Source organism: Moschus berezovskii, chromosome 15 (genome assembly GCF_049115385.1).
Source record: "Moschus berezovskii isolate FMDL1 chromosome 15, NW_MosBer_1.0, whole genome shotgun sequence".
Taxonomy (NCBI): Eukaryota; Metazoa; Chordata; class Mammalia; order Artiodactyla; family Moschidae; genus Moschus; species Moschus berezovskii.
In genome coordinates this window covers 37490947-37509691 of record NC_142474.1, presented here as the reverse complement: position 1 = coordinate 37509691, position 18745 = coordinate 37490947, and the positions used below count along the sequence as shown (strand labels likewise).

The 18745-nt window shown below is 38.6% G+C and overlaps 1 protein-coding gene across 12 annotated transcripts in view; it reads right to left on the bottom strand.

Moving 5' to 3' along the window:
* The window catches only part of ZMYND11 (zinc finger MYND-type containing 11), a 72146-nt gene that overhangs the window by 37009 nt on the left and 16392 nt on the right, over positions 1-18745 (bottom strand). For 10 of the 12 annotated variants that reach the window (XM_055431788.2, XM_055431777.2, XM_055431815.2 and 7 more), the window contains exon 3: positions 1819-1978. In XM_055431788.2, the coding sequence (XP_055287763.1) occupies positions 1819-1978 (160 nt within the window). Of the gene's footprint in view, positions 1-1818; positions 1979-10270; positions 10385-18745 lie in introns of all 12 variants that reach the window. The other 2 variants (XM_055431839.2, XM_055431868.2) reach the window with 1 other exon arrangement.

Genomic DNA, 18745 nt, shown 5'->3' with positions numbered 1-18745 from the left:
TGAAACCTTACCTCTTTTTATTTCACTATTTCATAAACTAGGTACAATGTTTATACTCAGTTGTACTTAAATCATACATGTGTACTTGGTATAAAAATGCCTGTGAACAAGAACGAACCAGAATTGATAAAATCTGTATACGTTGTTTGACTTACATGTGAGATTTCATCTAGAAAAAAGAAAAGGAAGATGCTATAAAAACATATGCAGTGAGGACATGTACACATAAAACTAGAATACAGAACCTACTGTGGTTGAACATATATATAACTCATTAACTGCTTGCTGAATTAAACTGAATAAAACACTTCAACTTGAAGAGCAAAAAAAGCATATGGAAAAGCACAAATCTAAACAGGAGAAATAAATCACTTTTACGAAAAAATTGTACATATGATCCACAAACCAACTATGGCCAGTTGCTATAGACATCTCAGAAATTATCCATATAGCCTTCAATAGTAAATCTTTATGTTTCTAAGTGGTTGTGGATTAAAAATTTTATATTATTTGGATCATTTTGAGTATATGATAAGCTATCAATTATCAGTGGCCCTCCTTTAAACGTCTGCTATAGATAAGATTTATATTACTTGATATTATTATTATTATAGCTTGGCACCCAGAGTTTCTTTATTGGCAAAAACTTTAATTTTCTATAAAGTGCTTCCCTGGTGATTCAGTTGGTAAAGAGACTGCCTACAATGCAGGAGACGTGGGTTTAATCCCTGGGTCGGGAAGATCCCCTGGAGAAGGAAATAGCAACCCACTCCAGTGTATTTGCCTGGGAAATTCCACCCATGGTCAGAGGAGCCTGGTGGACTATAGTTCATGGGGTCACAAGACTTGGACACAAGTTAGCAACTAAACCACCAAGGATGGCAACTGAAGAATTATTCTAATATAAACATTTTCACTTAAGTTTTCAAGAATATTTTCAGTGCACAAATAAAATGATACCAGTGAAATTAAACATTTTTTATTCCATGTTTTATATTTGTGAAAAACGTGAATTTTCTTTCCTGAAACTTTAAAAGCACTTATTAAATTGACAAAAACAGTGTTAAAGCTAATAGTCACCATTAGTTTGTGTTCAAACTAACAGAAAACTGTTAGTTTATTACTCTCAGACTTGACAAGCGAGTGTCTGTGTTGGCTCAATTGCCTAGAGTCATGAAGGGAAAGACAATGTTCTGGGGAAATAAACCAATTTTAAGATACTGTGTCATTTTTATAATTCGAGGTTTTAGAGAATTCATCATAAAGCACTCTCAGTATATCTAATTATCAAATCTATTCATTTTAGAACTAAAAAATTAATGTTTATCCTATTTTAAATCTTTCTGTTCCCAAAACAGACTTTTCATTAAAGTATTAGAAAAATTAAGAGCAAATAAGGAAGAAAGACAGACATATTACACATGAAACCAATCTTTACATTTAAAAAATGTACTTCTGTATGTGACCCCGAGTAGAGAAGTATACATCCCTTTCAGTCTATTTGGACGGCATCAACATTATCCTCACTGAAACTTTTTTTTCTTTTTACTAATATTTACTGAAGAACATGCTTAGGAATACCATTAACTGTGTGTACATTCAAAGGGCTTTTCTTTGTTTAATTTTTCAGATTCAAGGTAACCCAGATAGGAGAAGCAGACTCCCTGCACAGGTGAGTTTTCTCCCAAACAATCAGGAAGGAAATGAGCCATCCTACCAATGCAGGTCCTTACTGTGAAATATTACCAAACTTCTGAAAACAAATCTCTATGGGATATACATAAATAACGTTCCAGATTTATAAAATAAAAAACTTACAATTTCGTCGCCTGGTAACCAATATCCTTCCTGTTCGATACCAGCTTTGGAGCCTTTGCAGCCCACTGTCAGCGTCTCCACAATGAGACCATCTTTCACAGCCAAGCTCAACTGACGAGTGGTCTCCTTTGGGTGCATACCGTGGACTCGAGACATGTACCTGAATACAGAGGAAAACAAATTTTAAATCTCTTAGTACTGAAAAATGAAAATGAACAAAAATAAGAAAATATTTTTCTTTATTGTGACATACTTATGAGAGCCCTACAGAAAGAAAAGAAAAGAAAGAAGTCAGTCAGTCCTGAATACTGAACTCTTTCAATTATCATAATATTTTAAACCTTAAATCTATTTTGCATATTTAGAGGAACATTTGTTCAAAACACTCCCAAGCCAGCATAAATAAATCTTTTACCAGACTTTATAGTCAAACATCCCATTTAGATCTAGCCTCTGTGGCAACTGCCGCTAACCTCCACTCTGCAGATTCTCAATCTAGAATTTTATCATCCTCAGGATGTTGGAATATAAAACACTTTTACTCAAAACTTAGGAAATGACACCAAAGAAAATACAGAAAGTACACAGCTGATTGTCATATATAAAGAAAATAAGAATGCATGCTATGATCAATAAGGCAAAAATGTGATCTTCAATTAAATATATTTGAACTGCATCACTAAAGCATACAAGTTCTCCCTGATTTACAGTTACATGGCATATATATTTAAAAAATTTTGTTCCAAACACACCATGCACCACAGAGAATGATGTTTACAGAATCTCTTGCACTCAGCAATTGTAATAAACTCAGGTTAACATTATGGCATCCTTGCTTCATATCATTTTATTTTTCAAGGAAATAAAACATTACAGCCACAACTGAATTTGTGCCATTTTCCATTCCTCTCCAATCAAACCCCAATACCCTCTACCAGTAAACTAGGATATCTAGACACAAAAACATACTCAGGCCTCAGTCTCTCCAGAAAAACATCCTGTGCTGCAAGACAGGGCTGAGTGCCCCAGGGTATACAAGGAATTAGAGTACAACAGAAGGATTCTGTATCCAGTGACCCTGTCATTTAAGTATCTATCAGAGCAGTCAAAACAAATGATTTTCAAAAGGCAAGAACTCAGGACTTCCCTGAAGGTCCAGGCTTGCTCAGCGCAACCACAAGAAAAAAAAAAAAAAAAAAAGGCAAGATCTCATCGCTGAAGAACCTTCAAACTCAGGAGATGAATTTCAAGCAAGACAAGGAGTAAATCGTGGCAGAGGGAATGGGAACGCAGAGCCTCTGTGTCTACAGCTTGTGGAAGAGAACTGGTTTTTGTTTAGGCATCAGATAACTGTAAAGAGTTATTTTCTATTTTCTCTGCCAGTGCAGTTAACTGAGAGATAAAAAGGAAGTGACATGGGAGCAGCAGCCCCACTGCCATTAACAAACGAGGGCAGGAGGAGACAAGGTGGAGTGGTCCACAGACTGATGTGTTAGCTTTGCTGCCTGCCAGTTAAGGGTGGCAAATGATGCAGTAGAGGTACAAATATCTTTTGATATATAAAAACACCAACAGAAATAATCAACCCAATCAGAAACCCGGCAGAGGACTTGAATAGACACTCTTCAAAGAAGACATACACATAGTCAACAGGTACATGAAAAGATGCTCAACCTCATTAATCATCAGGGAGATGCAAACAAAAATCACAATGAAGTATCACTTCACACATGTTAGAATGGCCATCAGCAAAAAGACAAGAGATAACAAGTGTTAGTAAGGATGTAGAGAAAAAGGAACATTTGTACAGTGTTAGCGGGAATGTAAACTGGTTTAGCCACTATGGAAAAGAACATGGAGGTTCCTCAAAAAATTTAAAATAGTAACTACCATATGATTTATTTCTGGGTATTTATCTGAAGAAAATGAAAACACATCTGCACCTCCATGTTCCCTGAAGCAGTATGTACAACAGCCAAGATATTTACAATAGACAAGATATGGAAACAACCTAAGTGCTCATGGACAGATAAATAAAGAAAATGTGAGATACAGATATATATAATGGAATATTACACAGCCATAAAAAGCTTGCCTTTTTTGACAACATAGATGGATCTTGAAGGCATTACGCTACATGAAATAAATCAGACAGGGAAAGACAAATACCATATGATCTCACTGATATATGAAACAAACCAAAAACACATTCATTAAATACAGAGAACAGACTGGTGATTGCCAGCCATGGAGGGTGGGGAGGGAGTAGGCAAGATGCGTGACAATGGTCAAAAGGTACAAACTTTCAGTTATTAGATAATTAACTCATGGAGATATAGTGGATATCACGGTGACTATGGTTAACGATACTATACTGCATATTTGAAAGTTGCTAAGAGAATGGAGAAATATCAATAACCTCAGATATGCAGATGACACTACCCTTATGGCAGAAAGTGAAGAGGAACTCAAAAGCCTCTTGATGAAAGTGAAAGAGGAGAGTGAAAAGGTTGGCTTGAAGCTCAACATTCAGAAAACAAAGATCATGGCATCTGGTCCCATCACTTCATGGGAAATAGATGGAAAAACAGTGGAAACAGTGTCAGACTTTGTTTTTTTGGGCTCCAAAATCACTGCAGATGCTGATTGCAGCCATGAAATTAAAAGACGCTTGCTCCTTGGAAGGAAAGTTATGACCAACCTTGATAGTATATTAAAAAGCAGAGACATTACTTTGCCGACCAAGGTCCGTCTAGTCAAGGCAATGGTTTTTCCCGTGGTCATGTATGGATGTGAGAGTTGGACTGTGAAGAAAGCTGATCGCCGAAGAATCGATGCTTTTGAACTGTGGTGTTGGAGAAGACTCTTGAGAGTCCCTTATACTGCAAGGAGATCCAACCAGTCCATTCTAAAGGAGATCAATCCTGGATGTTCATTGGAGGGACTGATGCTAAAGCTGAAACTCCAATACTTTGGCCACCTCATGAGACGAGTTGACTCACTGGAAAAGACTCTGATGCTGGGAAAGGTTGGGGGCGGGAGGAGAAGGGGACGACGGAGAATGAGATGGCTGGATGGCATCACCGACTCTGTGGACATGAGTTTGAGTGTACTCCGGGAGTTGGTGATGGACAGGGAGGCCTGGCGTGCTGTGATTCATGGGGTCGCGGAGAGTCGGACACGACTGAGCGACTGAACTGAACTGAACTGAAGAGAATGGATCTTTGACAAGAAATCATGGTATAGGCACAATTTCTCAAAAACATTATATGATTATCTCTGTATAAGAGTTTTAGGGGTATATTCCAGGAACTGTCAAAAGAGGTTACTTCTGAGAACAGGGCTTCACCCAAAAGGGGTGTGAGGAGTACTTTCTTTTTCAACAGTACTCCATTTTGATTTTGTTCATGTATCTACTGGCTATTTATACAAAAAAAGTAGCCACCATTTACCGCCCCTCCAAATGTAGGACAGCTCCTTTCTCCTGCATGAGCTTGCCAGTCTTAGGCTGATTCCTTCCTTTCTTTCCAAACTCATCTTAGTTCTTCTGTCCTTTACTTATTCATAATGATTTTAAAGTCAGCTGGCAAAGATCCATGAAAACCATTGCTGTAATTTAGATTAGAGGAGGGTAAATACCATTACAATTGTAAATAATATAATTTTTCCTGATGAACTTTGAAAAGCTGCTATAAACTTTTTCTACATCTTTAGAAGGTCTTTTTAAAAAAATGAAACAAAGATGATTATTTTTAATGATAAAAGGTACCATTCACAAAGAAGATAGACATCATAAACCATTAGGCACCTTAACAAAAAAGAAACAAAGATTAAAAAAAAGCAAAAATCAGGAGAAATATAAGGGAAAAGAAAAAAATACATAGTCATAGTGAGATATATTAACATTACTCTGAGAATATTTTATCAAGTGCAGAAAAAATGAGAGTAGGAGCATCTTGAATGGTGTCATTAATAATTTAAATAGATTTATATATAACTAATTTGTATTAATCATATCCGACACAAATATATTTAAAACTCATACTGTCAAACAGTATGAACAGAAGTGAAATCAAAATGTCATACATTTTTAGTTAGGCAAAAATTCATAAGTTTTCTAAAATATATCTATTATACATATTATTTAAATATATGTATACAAAAGCTCTTCTACTACACTGATAAAGGCTTAGGAAAGAACATCAGAAAAAAAAGAGAGATGGAGAAATTGGAAAACATAAACTAAATGAAATGCAAGCACTGAATATGAAATAGAAAAAGTGAACAAACTAGATAAAAGATCCTCAAATAGTCCAGCTGTTTTTAAATATGGCTGCTCATAAGACATATCTGGAGCTCTGGCAAAAATAAAAGCAGTACCTGGGCCTTTGTATTTTTCAAAAAATTCCAAGATAATTCTGATATGCATCTGGATTTTAAAAAGTGATTACAGGTTTTTCTATTAAATGGTAGTTTCGGCGATACAGATTTCTATAATTTTTCGGCTGACAAATCACGATACTATGGTATTAAATAAATAATAGTTACATAATCACAACAGTAAAAGATGTTTATCAATTTTCACCATCAATAGACAAAAATAAAAGATAATTATAACTGCAAGCCATAATGGGAACATGATTAACCTAACAATATAAAATAATTACGTATAATTTAGGGGGTCAAGCAGACTGATGTGGTAAGTGGAACTGCATATGTGCATGTTTTCACCTGTTCAGCCAGTTTTTGTCTTTTGGTTGGTGCACTCAATCCATTTAAGGTAATTACTGATATGTATGATACTATTACCATTTTCCTAATTGTTTTGGGTTTATTCTCTACAGGTATGGTTTTTCCTTATCTTGTTTTCTGCCTAGAGAAGTTCCTTTAGCATTTGTTGAAAATCTGTTTTGGTGGTGCCAAAGTCTTTTAACTTTTGCTTGTCTGGAAAGTTTTTGAGTTCTCCATCAAATCTGAAGGAGAGTCTTGCTGGGTAGAGTATTCTTGCTTGCAGGTTTTTCCCTTTCATCACTTTAAATATGTCATGCCATTCCCTTCCGGCTTGTAGAGTTTCTGCTGAGAAATCACCTGATAGCCTGATGGGAGTTCCCTTGTATGTTATGTCATTTTTCCCTTGTTGCTTTTACTATTTTATCTCTGTCTTTAATTTTTGTCAGTTTGATTACCATGTGTCTCAGTGTATTCCTCCTTGGCTTTGTTCTTTCTGGGACTCTGTGCTTCCTGGACTTAGTTGATTACTTCCTTTCCCATGTTAGGGAAGTTTTCAGCTATTATTTCTTCAAATATTTTCTCAGGTCCTTTATCTCTCTTCTCCTTCTGGGACCCTTATAATGCAAATGTTCCTGTGTTTAATGTTGTCCCAGAGGTCTCTTAGGCTGTCTTCATCTCTTTTCATTCTTTTTTCTATATTCTGTCCTGCAGCAGTGATTTCCACCATTCTGTCCTCAGGTCATTTATCCATTCTTCTATCTCAGTTATCCTGTTATGAATTCATTCCAGTGTATTATTCATCTGGTTGTTTGTTCTTTAGTTTTTATAGGTCTTTGGTTAACATTTCTTGCATCTTCTCAATCTTCACCTCCATTCTTTTCCAGAGATCCTGAATCATCTTCACTATCATTATTCTGAATTCTTTTTCTGGAATGTTGCCTATCTCCACTTCATTTAGTTGTTTTTCTGGGGTTTTATTCTGTCCCTTCATCTGGGACCTAACTGTCTGCTCTTTCATGACGATTCAGTTCAGTTCAGATGATTAACTTTCTGTAATTTGGTTTTGTTTTAGCTGCTGTGGGATTGTGGTTCTTGCTTCTTCTGTCTGTCCACTGATGGAGGAGGCTGAGAGGCTTGTGTAAGCTTACTGATGGGAAAAAATGAGTGATGGGAAAGAATGGGTCTTGCTCTGGTAGGCTATAAAGAAAGCTGAGTGCTGAAGAATTGATGCTTTTGAACTGTGGTGTTGGAGAAGACTCTTGAGAGTCCCGTGGACTGCAAGGAGATCCAACCAGTCAATTCTAAAGGAAATCAGCCCTGAATATTCATTGGAAGAACTGATGCTGAAGCTCCAATACTTTGGCCACCTGATGGGAAGAACTGAGTCATTGGAAAAGACCATGATGCTGGGAAAGATTGAAGGCAGGAGGAGAAGGGGACAAAAGAGGATGAGATGGTTGGATGACATCACCAACTCAATGGACATAAGTTTGAGTAAGCTCTGAGAGTTTGTGATTGACAGGGAAGCCTGGTGTACTGCAGTCCACAGGGTCACAACGAGTCGGACACAACTAAGTGACTGAACTGAACTGGTAGGCAGGGCCTCGCTCAGTTAAGCTTTAATCCAATTATCTGCTGATGGGTGGTGCTGCACTCCCTCCTGGGTAGTTTTTTGGTCTGAGGCGACCCATCCCTACAGGCTGCATGGTCAGGTTAGGAGTGTTTATGCCAAAGGGGACCTTCCCAGACAGCTGCTGCCAGTTCCCCAGGCCTGCAGTCAGCCCCTGCAGACCTATACCTCCACAGGAGACACTCCAACAATAGCAGTCTGGTTCAGTTTCCTGTAGATTCATTTTCCTCATGAGTCTTGGTGCACACAGGTCTTTTTTGTGCCCTCCAAGTCTGGAGTCTCTGTTACCCCCAGTCCTGTGGAAGTCTTGTATCAAATCCCACTGGGCTTCAAGGTCAGATTCCCTGTGGATTCCCAGTCCCTTTCTCAGGTCCCCAGGCTGGGAAGCATCCAGGTTCCAGTGTCCTCCTGTTGATGGTTGTTCAACAGCTTGTTGTGATTTTGGTGTTCTCACAGGAGGAGATGAGTGCACGTCCTTCTACTCTACCACCTTGAACCAGATGTCTAACCTGACAGAGCACAGAACATAACAGATCCTCCAGAGCCCAGGAATGCGGGAAGCAGCAGGAGGTGATGCAAATGAGGAGGGTCAGATACTGATACCCTGCACAACGAGTGGGAAAGCATGGGCAACAGAAGACTTTCAATTGTGGAACATGTGATAAGAGGATGTTTTTGAAAAACATCTCTGACACCAGTGAGGGAAAGAAGAAACAGACCAGCAAGACCAGGAGGAGGCCGGAAACCCAATTAGGAACCAGCTGCCACTGCACAGGCAGGAAACTACACAGGCTAAAAACCAGGCTAGCTAAAGAAGACAGACATTTTACAGGACCATTCAATCTGCCCAGTCAAGTGTACTCCAAACACATTTCTCATCCCCTCTAGCCACAGGATAAAAATCTCAATGCTGGCATTAGAGGTCTTCCTAGTTTGGCCTTCTGGACTTTTCATTCCGTAAGACTTTACAGTCCCTCTGTTTCGACTCCCCTCTCTGCCTCACCAAGTCCCACTCAATTTGCAAGGCTCAATTAATTCCATATCCCACTAAGGCCTTCCTGATTCTCTCACAGTGACCCAGCACTACCTCCTTCCCCTTCAATTAAGGCCTGTCACTATTGTTCAGTCCCTAAGTCATGTCCAACTCCTTTTCGACCCCATGGACGACACAGCAGGCCAGGCTCCCCTGCCCTTAACTATCTCCTGGTGTTTGCTCAGAATTCATGTCCATTGAGTCGATGATGCTATCTAACCATCTCATCCTCTGCCGTCTCCTTCTCCTTTTGCCTTCAATCTCTCCCAGGAAAGGCCTGTCATACTATTAATTAAACATTCCACTCAAATGGGGCAGAGCTGCATTCTGTCTAGGATACCTCTTCCATTATTTGGTACTGTTCTTTTATTTTTTTTAATTGGAGGCTAATTACTTTATAATATTGAGGTGGTTTTGCCATACATTGACATGAGTCAGCCACAAGTATACATGTGTCCCCCGCTCCCAATCTACCCCGCCACCTCCCTCCCCATATTCTTTTACTCTTTAAAGGTACTTTTCTGTGCCTTGTCTGTGTGATTCCATCACAGAACCGCAGAGAAACATGAAAGCAAGTGGACAAAAATCCCAGTCAAGGTGAGTGCCCCGGGAATGTAGCATGCTGGACAAAACTCACTGTGGGACTGTGGCTATGGCTCTTCAGAACCAGTAACTCTTCTGTATATAAAATAAAATAACAATGGTAACAGTGGTAAACTGTACCTGTCAACCTGCTACCATAAGACGGTATGTAAGAAAGAGTAAATCAACACAGATTGAAATGAGAATGTAGTTATGAGAATGAAGAATTCTTGGGAGTATATATAAGACATAACATTAACTGTTACGTTTTTTAAAATTAACTTTATTGTAACTTCGGCAATGGCCACTTTCTTACCCTACAATAAATCTACAGAAGTAATAGAAATTGACAGGGATAAGACAAATAACTCCTAGAAATCATGGGTTTCATAAAACTGAACTATAGTAAATAAATAAATAATTAATGGGTACCTAGTTGCAACTTCAAAGGCAACCTACACATGAAGAAGACTTACAGTTTGGATTTATGTCTGTCTGTAGTGACAAGAAGAACTCCAGGAGAACTCAAATTTCAATGCCAAACATGTCACAAGAGGTCAGAGGTCACATTTTCTAATTGGGGTTTGACCCTAAAGTAAGCAATACATGTAATTAATTGATGCCCTAATCTGAAACATTAACTTGAATGGGACTAAGTCAACCAATCCAATGTCAGTCTAATAAGCATGCTAGTCACAAATGTGGTCACCTCTAGAAACACAAAATCAAAGTTGCTCATGACACCAATAATGTTAGCCAATAATACTGGCAGAGACTATAATAAAATCCATACTTCTTTCAAAAATATGTTTTTATCTTATAACTATTACTTATGAATAGTAATAGTATCTTATAACTATTACTTAAGAATACTTATGAAAGTCTAATGTTGTATTATAATCATCCAAATTAGATATGAACAATTTGGATTAAAGAGGAAAAAATGACATGTTACTTACTTTTACTGGATATTAAAATATAGGAGACATTTTAAAAAATAACAAGGCAATGAATTATGAATCATATTAGGAATCATAGGGATTCAAAGTTTAAATTTCATTTCTGTTACTGGTTTTGATGTCATATGCTTCTTTATCTCTTTGCTTGTTGATTTAAAAACTGTAAAACAAGGGCTAAAAACATCATGACATAGTACAAACATAAAAATATTTTATATAAGTGCTGCAATCAAATATTTCACAGCTTTAATTTCATGACACCTAGCCAAATTTCATAAAACTGATGAATTCATATGTACTACTTATAATTTAGCATTATAGCTATTCTTGCCCATGCTTATGTTCATCTAAACTGACTCATGTAATTCTTTTTTAAGATAAAACGACTGATCTGTTTTCATCTTATGGTTAAACATCACAAAACATCTTTCAGCTTCTAAAAACATAAAGTGTTTTTATGGAGAGGCCTAAATTTATTCGGGCTTATTTACTTTTCAAGTAAGAACATGTATGGAATTTTATACCATTATTAAATCATATTTATAAACATGAGCTTTTAAATTGGAGGCACAGGTTAACTATTAATTTTAAACAATCAAACTTCACCCTATACACGTACTTTGATTTCAGATTTGACTCATTCTGTAAAAATACTTTCCATCCCCAGGACTCCCTGGTGGTTCAGTGGTAAAGAATCTACCTGCCAATGCAAGAGACACAGGTTCAATTCCTCATCCAGGAAGATCCCACATGCCATCGAGCAACTAAGCCTGTGTGCTACAACTACTGAGCCTGTGCTATAGAGTCCAGGAACCACAGGGACTGAAGCCCGTAAGCTCTAGAGTCCATGTTTTGCAACAAGAGAAGATACTGCAGTGAGAAAGCCAGGTACCACAAACAGAGAGTAGCCTCTGCTCTCCACAACTACCGAAGAGCCCTCGAAGGAGTGAAGATCCACTGCAGTCAAAACAAATAAATAATTATTTTAAATTAAAACAAACAAAAAAACACAAAGACTTCCATCCCCAAATAACAGAAATTTTCAAAGAAGTTTCTCTTAGTGATATTTTTTAAATACTTGAAATACTCAATAAAGTGAAAAGTGAAAGTGCAAGTCACTCAGTTGTGCCTGACTTTTTGCGATCCCATGGACTATACAGTGAATGGAATTCTCCAGGCCAGAATACTGGAGTGGGTAGCCCTTCCCTTCTCCAGGGGATCTTCCCAACCCAGGGGTTGAACCCAGGTCTCCCGCATTGCAGGTAGATTCTTTACCAGTTGAGCCAGAAGGGAAGCCCAAGAATAGTGCAGTGGGTAGCCTATCCCTTCTCCAGTGAATCTTTCCAACCCAGGAATCGAGCGAGGGTCTCCTGTATTGCAGGCAGATTCTTTACCAACTGAGCAATCAGGGAAGCCCATAAATCTCAACAGTGACTCTGTAATTTATAATACCTTTCCTACTTATTTGAACAGAAAACTGCTGCTGCTAAGTCACTTCAGTCGTGTCCAACTCTGTGTGACCCCATAGACGGCAGCCCACCAGGCTCCCCCGTCCCTGGGATTCTCCAGGCATGAACACTGGAGTGGGTTGCCATTTCCTTCTCCAATGTGTGAAAGTGAAAAGTGAGAGTGAAGTTGCTCAGTCATGTCTGACTCCTAGCGACCCCATGGACTGCAGCCTACCAGGCTCCTCCATCCATGGGATTTTCCAGGCAAGAGTACTGGAGTGGCTTGCCATTGCCTTCTCCGTGAACAGAAAACTAGCAATTAGAAAAAAAGTAAAAGGTAGTATTAAAAAGACTCAGGACTCTTTCCAAGGGAGGTGTACTGACAAAAGGCTACTGCCATGAACCCTGAAGTTAAACATCATCAGATTACACAGAAGACACATTTGCAACACAAAAAAATCCTACTTTGTTATAGAAGTTGTTATTAGTCCCTATTTATTCAATTAACTTTGAGGATCTGAAACTTCTACTCATAAAATTTCTTTTCAAATTTCAACACAAATGTAATATTTTAATGATATTTTGAAGATGATACTGCTGTAGATTTTGTACGTTCTAGTGTCATATACAAAAATGAAAAATGCTCCTTAAATCTGCCTCTGCTAGAAGGAATTTTTATTGCTTTCAGCTCTGCTTTAGGACTTCAGAAAATACCCAGTGCCTTTAGCAATTATTTTTCTTTTTAGAAAAATGACTTGATGCTGTGAGCTGGGAAGATGGCAGAAGTAACATGGTTTTAATGTCTCCCAACCTCCTCGACAAAGTCACAAGAAGAGTTAGCAAAAAACAAGCTGACAACCCAACCCTTGGAAAACATAAACAAGTGATGAGAATTCTCATGAATCCCAAAGTCCAGTAGCTGAGGACAAGCCTCCAAAAGCTGCAACTGCAGTTGGTACCGACACCTGCGCAGGAGGAGGCAGAGGGACACAACACAGCACTGAGAACAGGAGGATAAAACAGGTAACAGGCAGTCACTGAAGAGCAAAGTGGGCCAAATTGAGAACAGCAGTTCACATTAGACAGGGTTTACACACCTCCATTTGCAGGTAACTGATGGTAATTCACGAGCTCATGGTAAAGTTCTTATGGGGCTGGAGCAGAGAAACCTGTGAACACTCGCAATTAATCAGCCAAAGTTCCCTTTTAGTACAGTGTAGAAAAACTGCTAGCAATAAAAGTATCAAACCCTACTGAAGTCTGGTCATAAAGATCTCCAATATAAGGACAATGGGCACAAAAGAAATTGTGGTTCTGGCAAAAGGTACAGAAGCAGGAGATCATGGTAAATGTGAGGCATTATTTTTAGCACTTCATAAAAATGACAGAAGATGCTTTAGAGCCATACCTCCAAAAACTGTTTGCAACCACCTTCCCTTGACACAAGTTCAGGAAAAGTGACTTCACAAGACAGGACTATGGCTGAAGGAGCAGAACATCCCTAAAGTGGAAGCACGCCCAAGACACGTGCCCATGACACAGATGAGACTATAATTGCTATTTAAACACATAAAAAGACATTAAGAAAGTTATATAAGATACAGGAAAGCTATGTCAGAATTATAAAACTCAGAAATGATATAAACATGAGAAGTAAATGAAAAAATTCACTTCAGAAGAAGTCCAAACTAGGAGGCACACAAGAATCACTATGTAGCAAAAAATGTCATAAGTAGAAGTCATAAAGAGAATATGAAAAAAACCAAAACTATATAGCAGCTTTATTCACAACTGCCCAAACTGAAAATTACAAATACAGAACAAAGGAAAAGAAACCAACAAAGTATAAGAGAAAGCCCCAAAAAACAAGTAAACAAGATAATAAAAGTCCATGAATGATGTTATATATATATATATATATATACAATTGACCCTTGAACCTATAGGTGTCAGAACCCACCACAGCCCAATGCGGTCAAAGATCTGCGTCCCTGTTTACAGTTAGCCCTCTATGTGTGCACCTCCACACCTGGATTCAGGCAACCCTGAAGCATGCAGCCCCATTGCACATGGGATAAGTGAATCTGTACAGTTTAATCCATGCTGTTCAAGGGTCAGTTGTACAATTTTTAAATTAAAATTTGCAATATTCAAAATACGTTTTTAAAGGGACACTGTATACCCAACAAAACAACCCAGAATGACCAACACCAATACAGTCAAATTACTAGACTTCAAAGGTAAAAATTCTTTGTGAATCTAAGCAAAAGGACAGTCACACTTGAAAGAAAATCAAGTTGTCATCCGATTTGCTGACAACGATGCCTTAAGCCATATATAAGAACTTCAAAGAAAGGAAAAGCTAAGGATTTTATATCCAGCCAGATTCACTTTCAAGTAAAGAGGCTGCAGACCAACTGTTTTCAACACGCAAGAACTCAAAACTCTGACCCCAGGAATTCTTGATTATAAATCTACTAGATGGTGCTGCCACCACGGAAAACAGTAACAAGCTTCCTCAAAAAATTAAAAACAGAAATTACCATATGATCTAGCAATCCCACTCCTGAGCACTTATCAGAAGAAAATGAAATCACTATCTTAAGACTTCTTTACCCTCATGTTCTCAGCAGCATTATTTACAACAACCAAGACATGGGAACAACCTAAGGGTCCATCAAGAGACAAATGGGTCAATGTAAACATGGTATACACATACAATGGAATATTATTCAGTCATAAAAAGAAAGCAATTCCATCATTTTGTAACAACATGGATCAATGCCAATTGCATCTCAATAAAACTACAGAGTGGGGAAGGGAAAAACTTTTCTTTAAAGACTCTACTAGAGAATGAACTTCAGATGTCAGTGGTAAGCACGAAACAAACACTTGCAGAAGTAAGACTAAATGCCAGCTCTAAGTACAAAGTATGGTATGTAATTGCTACATTCTATGACAGTTTAGAATCAATACAGTTGTTCAGAGAGGGTAAAAAAGCTTGTCTGGTTTCCATGAGATGTGCTGTCAGTTCCAGCACTGGTGATGGTATTCTCAGACAGCCTGGGACACAGCTGGATGGAATGACTGAGTTAACTATATGACATCTAAAATGCACCACCCATGGTGTCCTTAAGAATCATGACTCTTACTGTGTAAGAAAGAAGGGAAAGATTTTAGATAGCTCAGTAAAAACCAGCAGCCATAAATTCAAGGGGAAAATATCAGTATGAATTCATTATGTGGTTTTATTCTTTTACAACTATATGTATTTCCTAACTGGTCCACTAAAAGGCCTAGATAGAGAGACCAACCTGGTAGCAACAAGCACACTGAGGGCCAGAAAATGCTCTTGAGACACAATTTCTAACTGCAAGAAACCAGCATCCCCTGGAGAAATCAGTGGATCCAGGCTTGGGGCAAGATGTATCCTAGATGAGCCCCCAAAAAATCCTGTCATATCAGAAAGCAGAGAGGAACTTCACGAGACAACATGAAGAGGCTCCAACTGGTCAAAGAAGGGAAGTTAAGCATCAACAGGGATTATAACAGAAACGGACTGAAATACACCAGAAAGAACTACCTGGTTGCCACTGAAGGATGCTATTTTGAAAACCGCTAGTTAAAAGAATCAGCTGTTCTACCTTTTCAATGTGAGCCATACCACATGGTAACCACAATCTACATGACAGGAAGTTTATGTTCTTATGGAAGTGTTTCAGTTGAAAAAGAAAAGATAAACTATGTGACAGATTATCACTATTTCGCAATCCTTAATGAATTACTGAATCTAGCCACTGTACAACAAGCTTAGTACTAACCTTGCCAGATGAAATACATTACCACCTATGAAGAAGTCTCACGCTGCTAGGATTCACTACTCAGCTCAGTTCAGTCACTCAGTCGTGTCCGACTCTTTGCAACCCCATGGACTGCAGCACACCAGGCATCCCTGTCCATCACCAACTCTTGGAGCTTGCTCAAACTCATGTCCATCGAGTCAGTGATGCCATCCAACCATCTCAGCCTCTGTCGTCCCCTTTTCCTCCTACTTTCAATCTTTCCCAGTATCAGAGTCTTTTCCAGTGAATCAGTTCTTTGCATCAGGTGGCCAAAGTATTGAAGCTTTAGCTTCAGATCAGCCCTTCCAGTGAATATTCAGGGCTGATTTCCTTTAGGATTGACTGGTTGGATCTCCTTGCAGTCCAAGGGACTCTCAGGTCTTCTCTAACACCACAGTTCAAAAGCATCAATTCTTCGCTGCTCAGCTTTCTTTATAGTCCAACTCTCACATCCATACATGACTACTAGAAAAACCACAGCTTTGACCAGATGGACCTTTGTTGGCAAAGTGATGTCTCTGATTTTTAATATGCTGTCTAGGTTGGTCATAGCTTTTCTTCCAAGGAGCAAGCGTCTTTTCATTTCATGGCTGCAGTCACCATCTGCAGTGATTTTGGAGCCCCCCAAAATAAAGTCTCTCACTATTTCCATTATTTCCTTATCTATTTGCCATGAAGTGATGGGACCAGATGCCATGATACTAGTTTTCTGAATGTTGAGCTTTAAGCCAGCTTTTTCACTCTCCTCTTTACTTTCATCAAGCGGCTCTTTAGTTCTTCTTCACTTCCTGCCATAAGGGTGGTGTCATCTGCATATCTGAGGTTATTGATATTTCTCCCAGCAATCTTGATCCCAGCTTGTGCATCACCCAGCCTGGCATTTCACATGATGTACTCTGCATATAAGTTAAATAAGCAGGGTGACAATATACAGCCTTGACGTACTCCTTTCCCGATTTGGAACTAGACCGTTGTTCCATGTCAGGTTCTAACTGTTGCTTCTTGACCTGCATACAGATTTCTCAGGAGGCAGGTCAGCTGGTCTGGTATTCCCATCTCTTGAAGAATTTTCCAGTTTGTTGTGACCCACGCAGTCAAATGCTTTGGTGTGATCAATAAAGCAGAAGTAGATGTTTTTCTGGAACTCTCTTGCTTTTTCGCTGATCCAACGGATGCTGGCAATTTGATCTCTGGTTCCTCTGGCTTTTATAAATCCAGCTTGAACATCTGGAATTTCACAATTACATACTGTCTCAGAGAATTTTGAGCATTACTTTGTTAGCATGTGAGATGAGTACAATTGTGCGGTAATTTGAATATTCTTTGGCATTGCCTTTCTTTGGGATTGGAATGAAAACTGACCTTTTCCAGTCCTGCAGCTACTGCTGAGTTTTCCAAATTTGCTGGCATAATAAGGGCCAGCACTTTCATAGCATCATCTTTTAGGATTTGAAATTGCTCAACTGGAATTTCATCACCCCCACTACCTTTGTTTGTAGTGATGCTTCCTAAGGCCCACTTGACTTTGCATTCCAGGATGTCTGGCTGTAGATGAGTGATCACACCATCTTGGTTATCTGAGTCATGAAGATCTTTTTGTATAGTTCTTCTGTGTATTCTTGCCACCTCTTTACAATATCTTCTGCTTTTGTTAGGTTCATACCATTTCTGTCCTTTATTGTGCCCATCTTTGCATGAAATGTTCCCTTGGTATGTCTAATTTTCTTGAAGAGATCTCTAGTAGCCTCTATGATGCAAAGGAATGAGCACCAGGATAAGGCACACCACAGGGATGCAATCGCAAAGGCAGACTATAAGAAACCACAGAGTAAATGAACCAAGTCCTTAGATAAATAAATTGCAAAGAAAAAACAAATACAAAAAAAGATGAATGAGAGGCACTTCCCTGGCAACCCCAGTAAGACTCTGGGCTTCCACTGCAGCAGGGGCAGCTTCCATCCTTGGTTGGGGAACTAAGAACCCACACTCCACATGCCACGTGATGTGACCAAAAAATAAAATCGCTATTATTTTTAAAAAGATGAATGAGAAACATAAATTTAAAATGTCTTTAAAAAGACATTTCAAATAAAAACAAGCAGAACGAAAATATTATACAGCAAGAGGTAAACTATAGTGTTTAGGATTGCCAGACTTCAAAGTATAAAGAGTCATGACCCCAAAGCCCAAAACTTTTAATGTGTGACTCAAACTGTGCAACTTTTATCTTAGGGAGTCGCTCACCAGTCAAATACAGGATGAAACTTAATGACTACATATACATTCTTCATAGTAACTCCACTAAAACCTTCAGTAGCTTAAGATATTTGATAAAGATGGAAAGACACTTCTATGCTCAGACTTAGTTGTAACTGAGTACCTTGAATTAACATTAAAGTTTGAGAAGTATTTACCTACTAAGAAAACAGAATAAGATTAGGTTTTAAAGCAAAAGATCTGACTTCCTGTCACAGTCCAACGCCTCTTCCTACCTCACCTTGGCAAGGGTTACAAGCAAGGAAATTAACACTGCTGAGAAGCCACACCACTGGGCTAGGCAATTATCTAGACAGCTCCTTTCTGGTGCTGACAGTCTGGCAGGGAAATAATTACATGTGACTAGTGTTATGAAAGTACTAGATGCTATGAATGCATCCCGTACTAAAAAGAGACACGGCATACTCTCAGACGAGGCAGAAGGA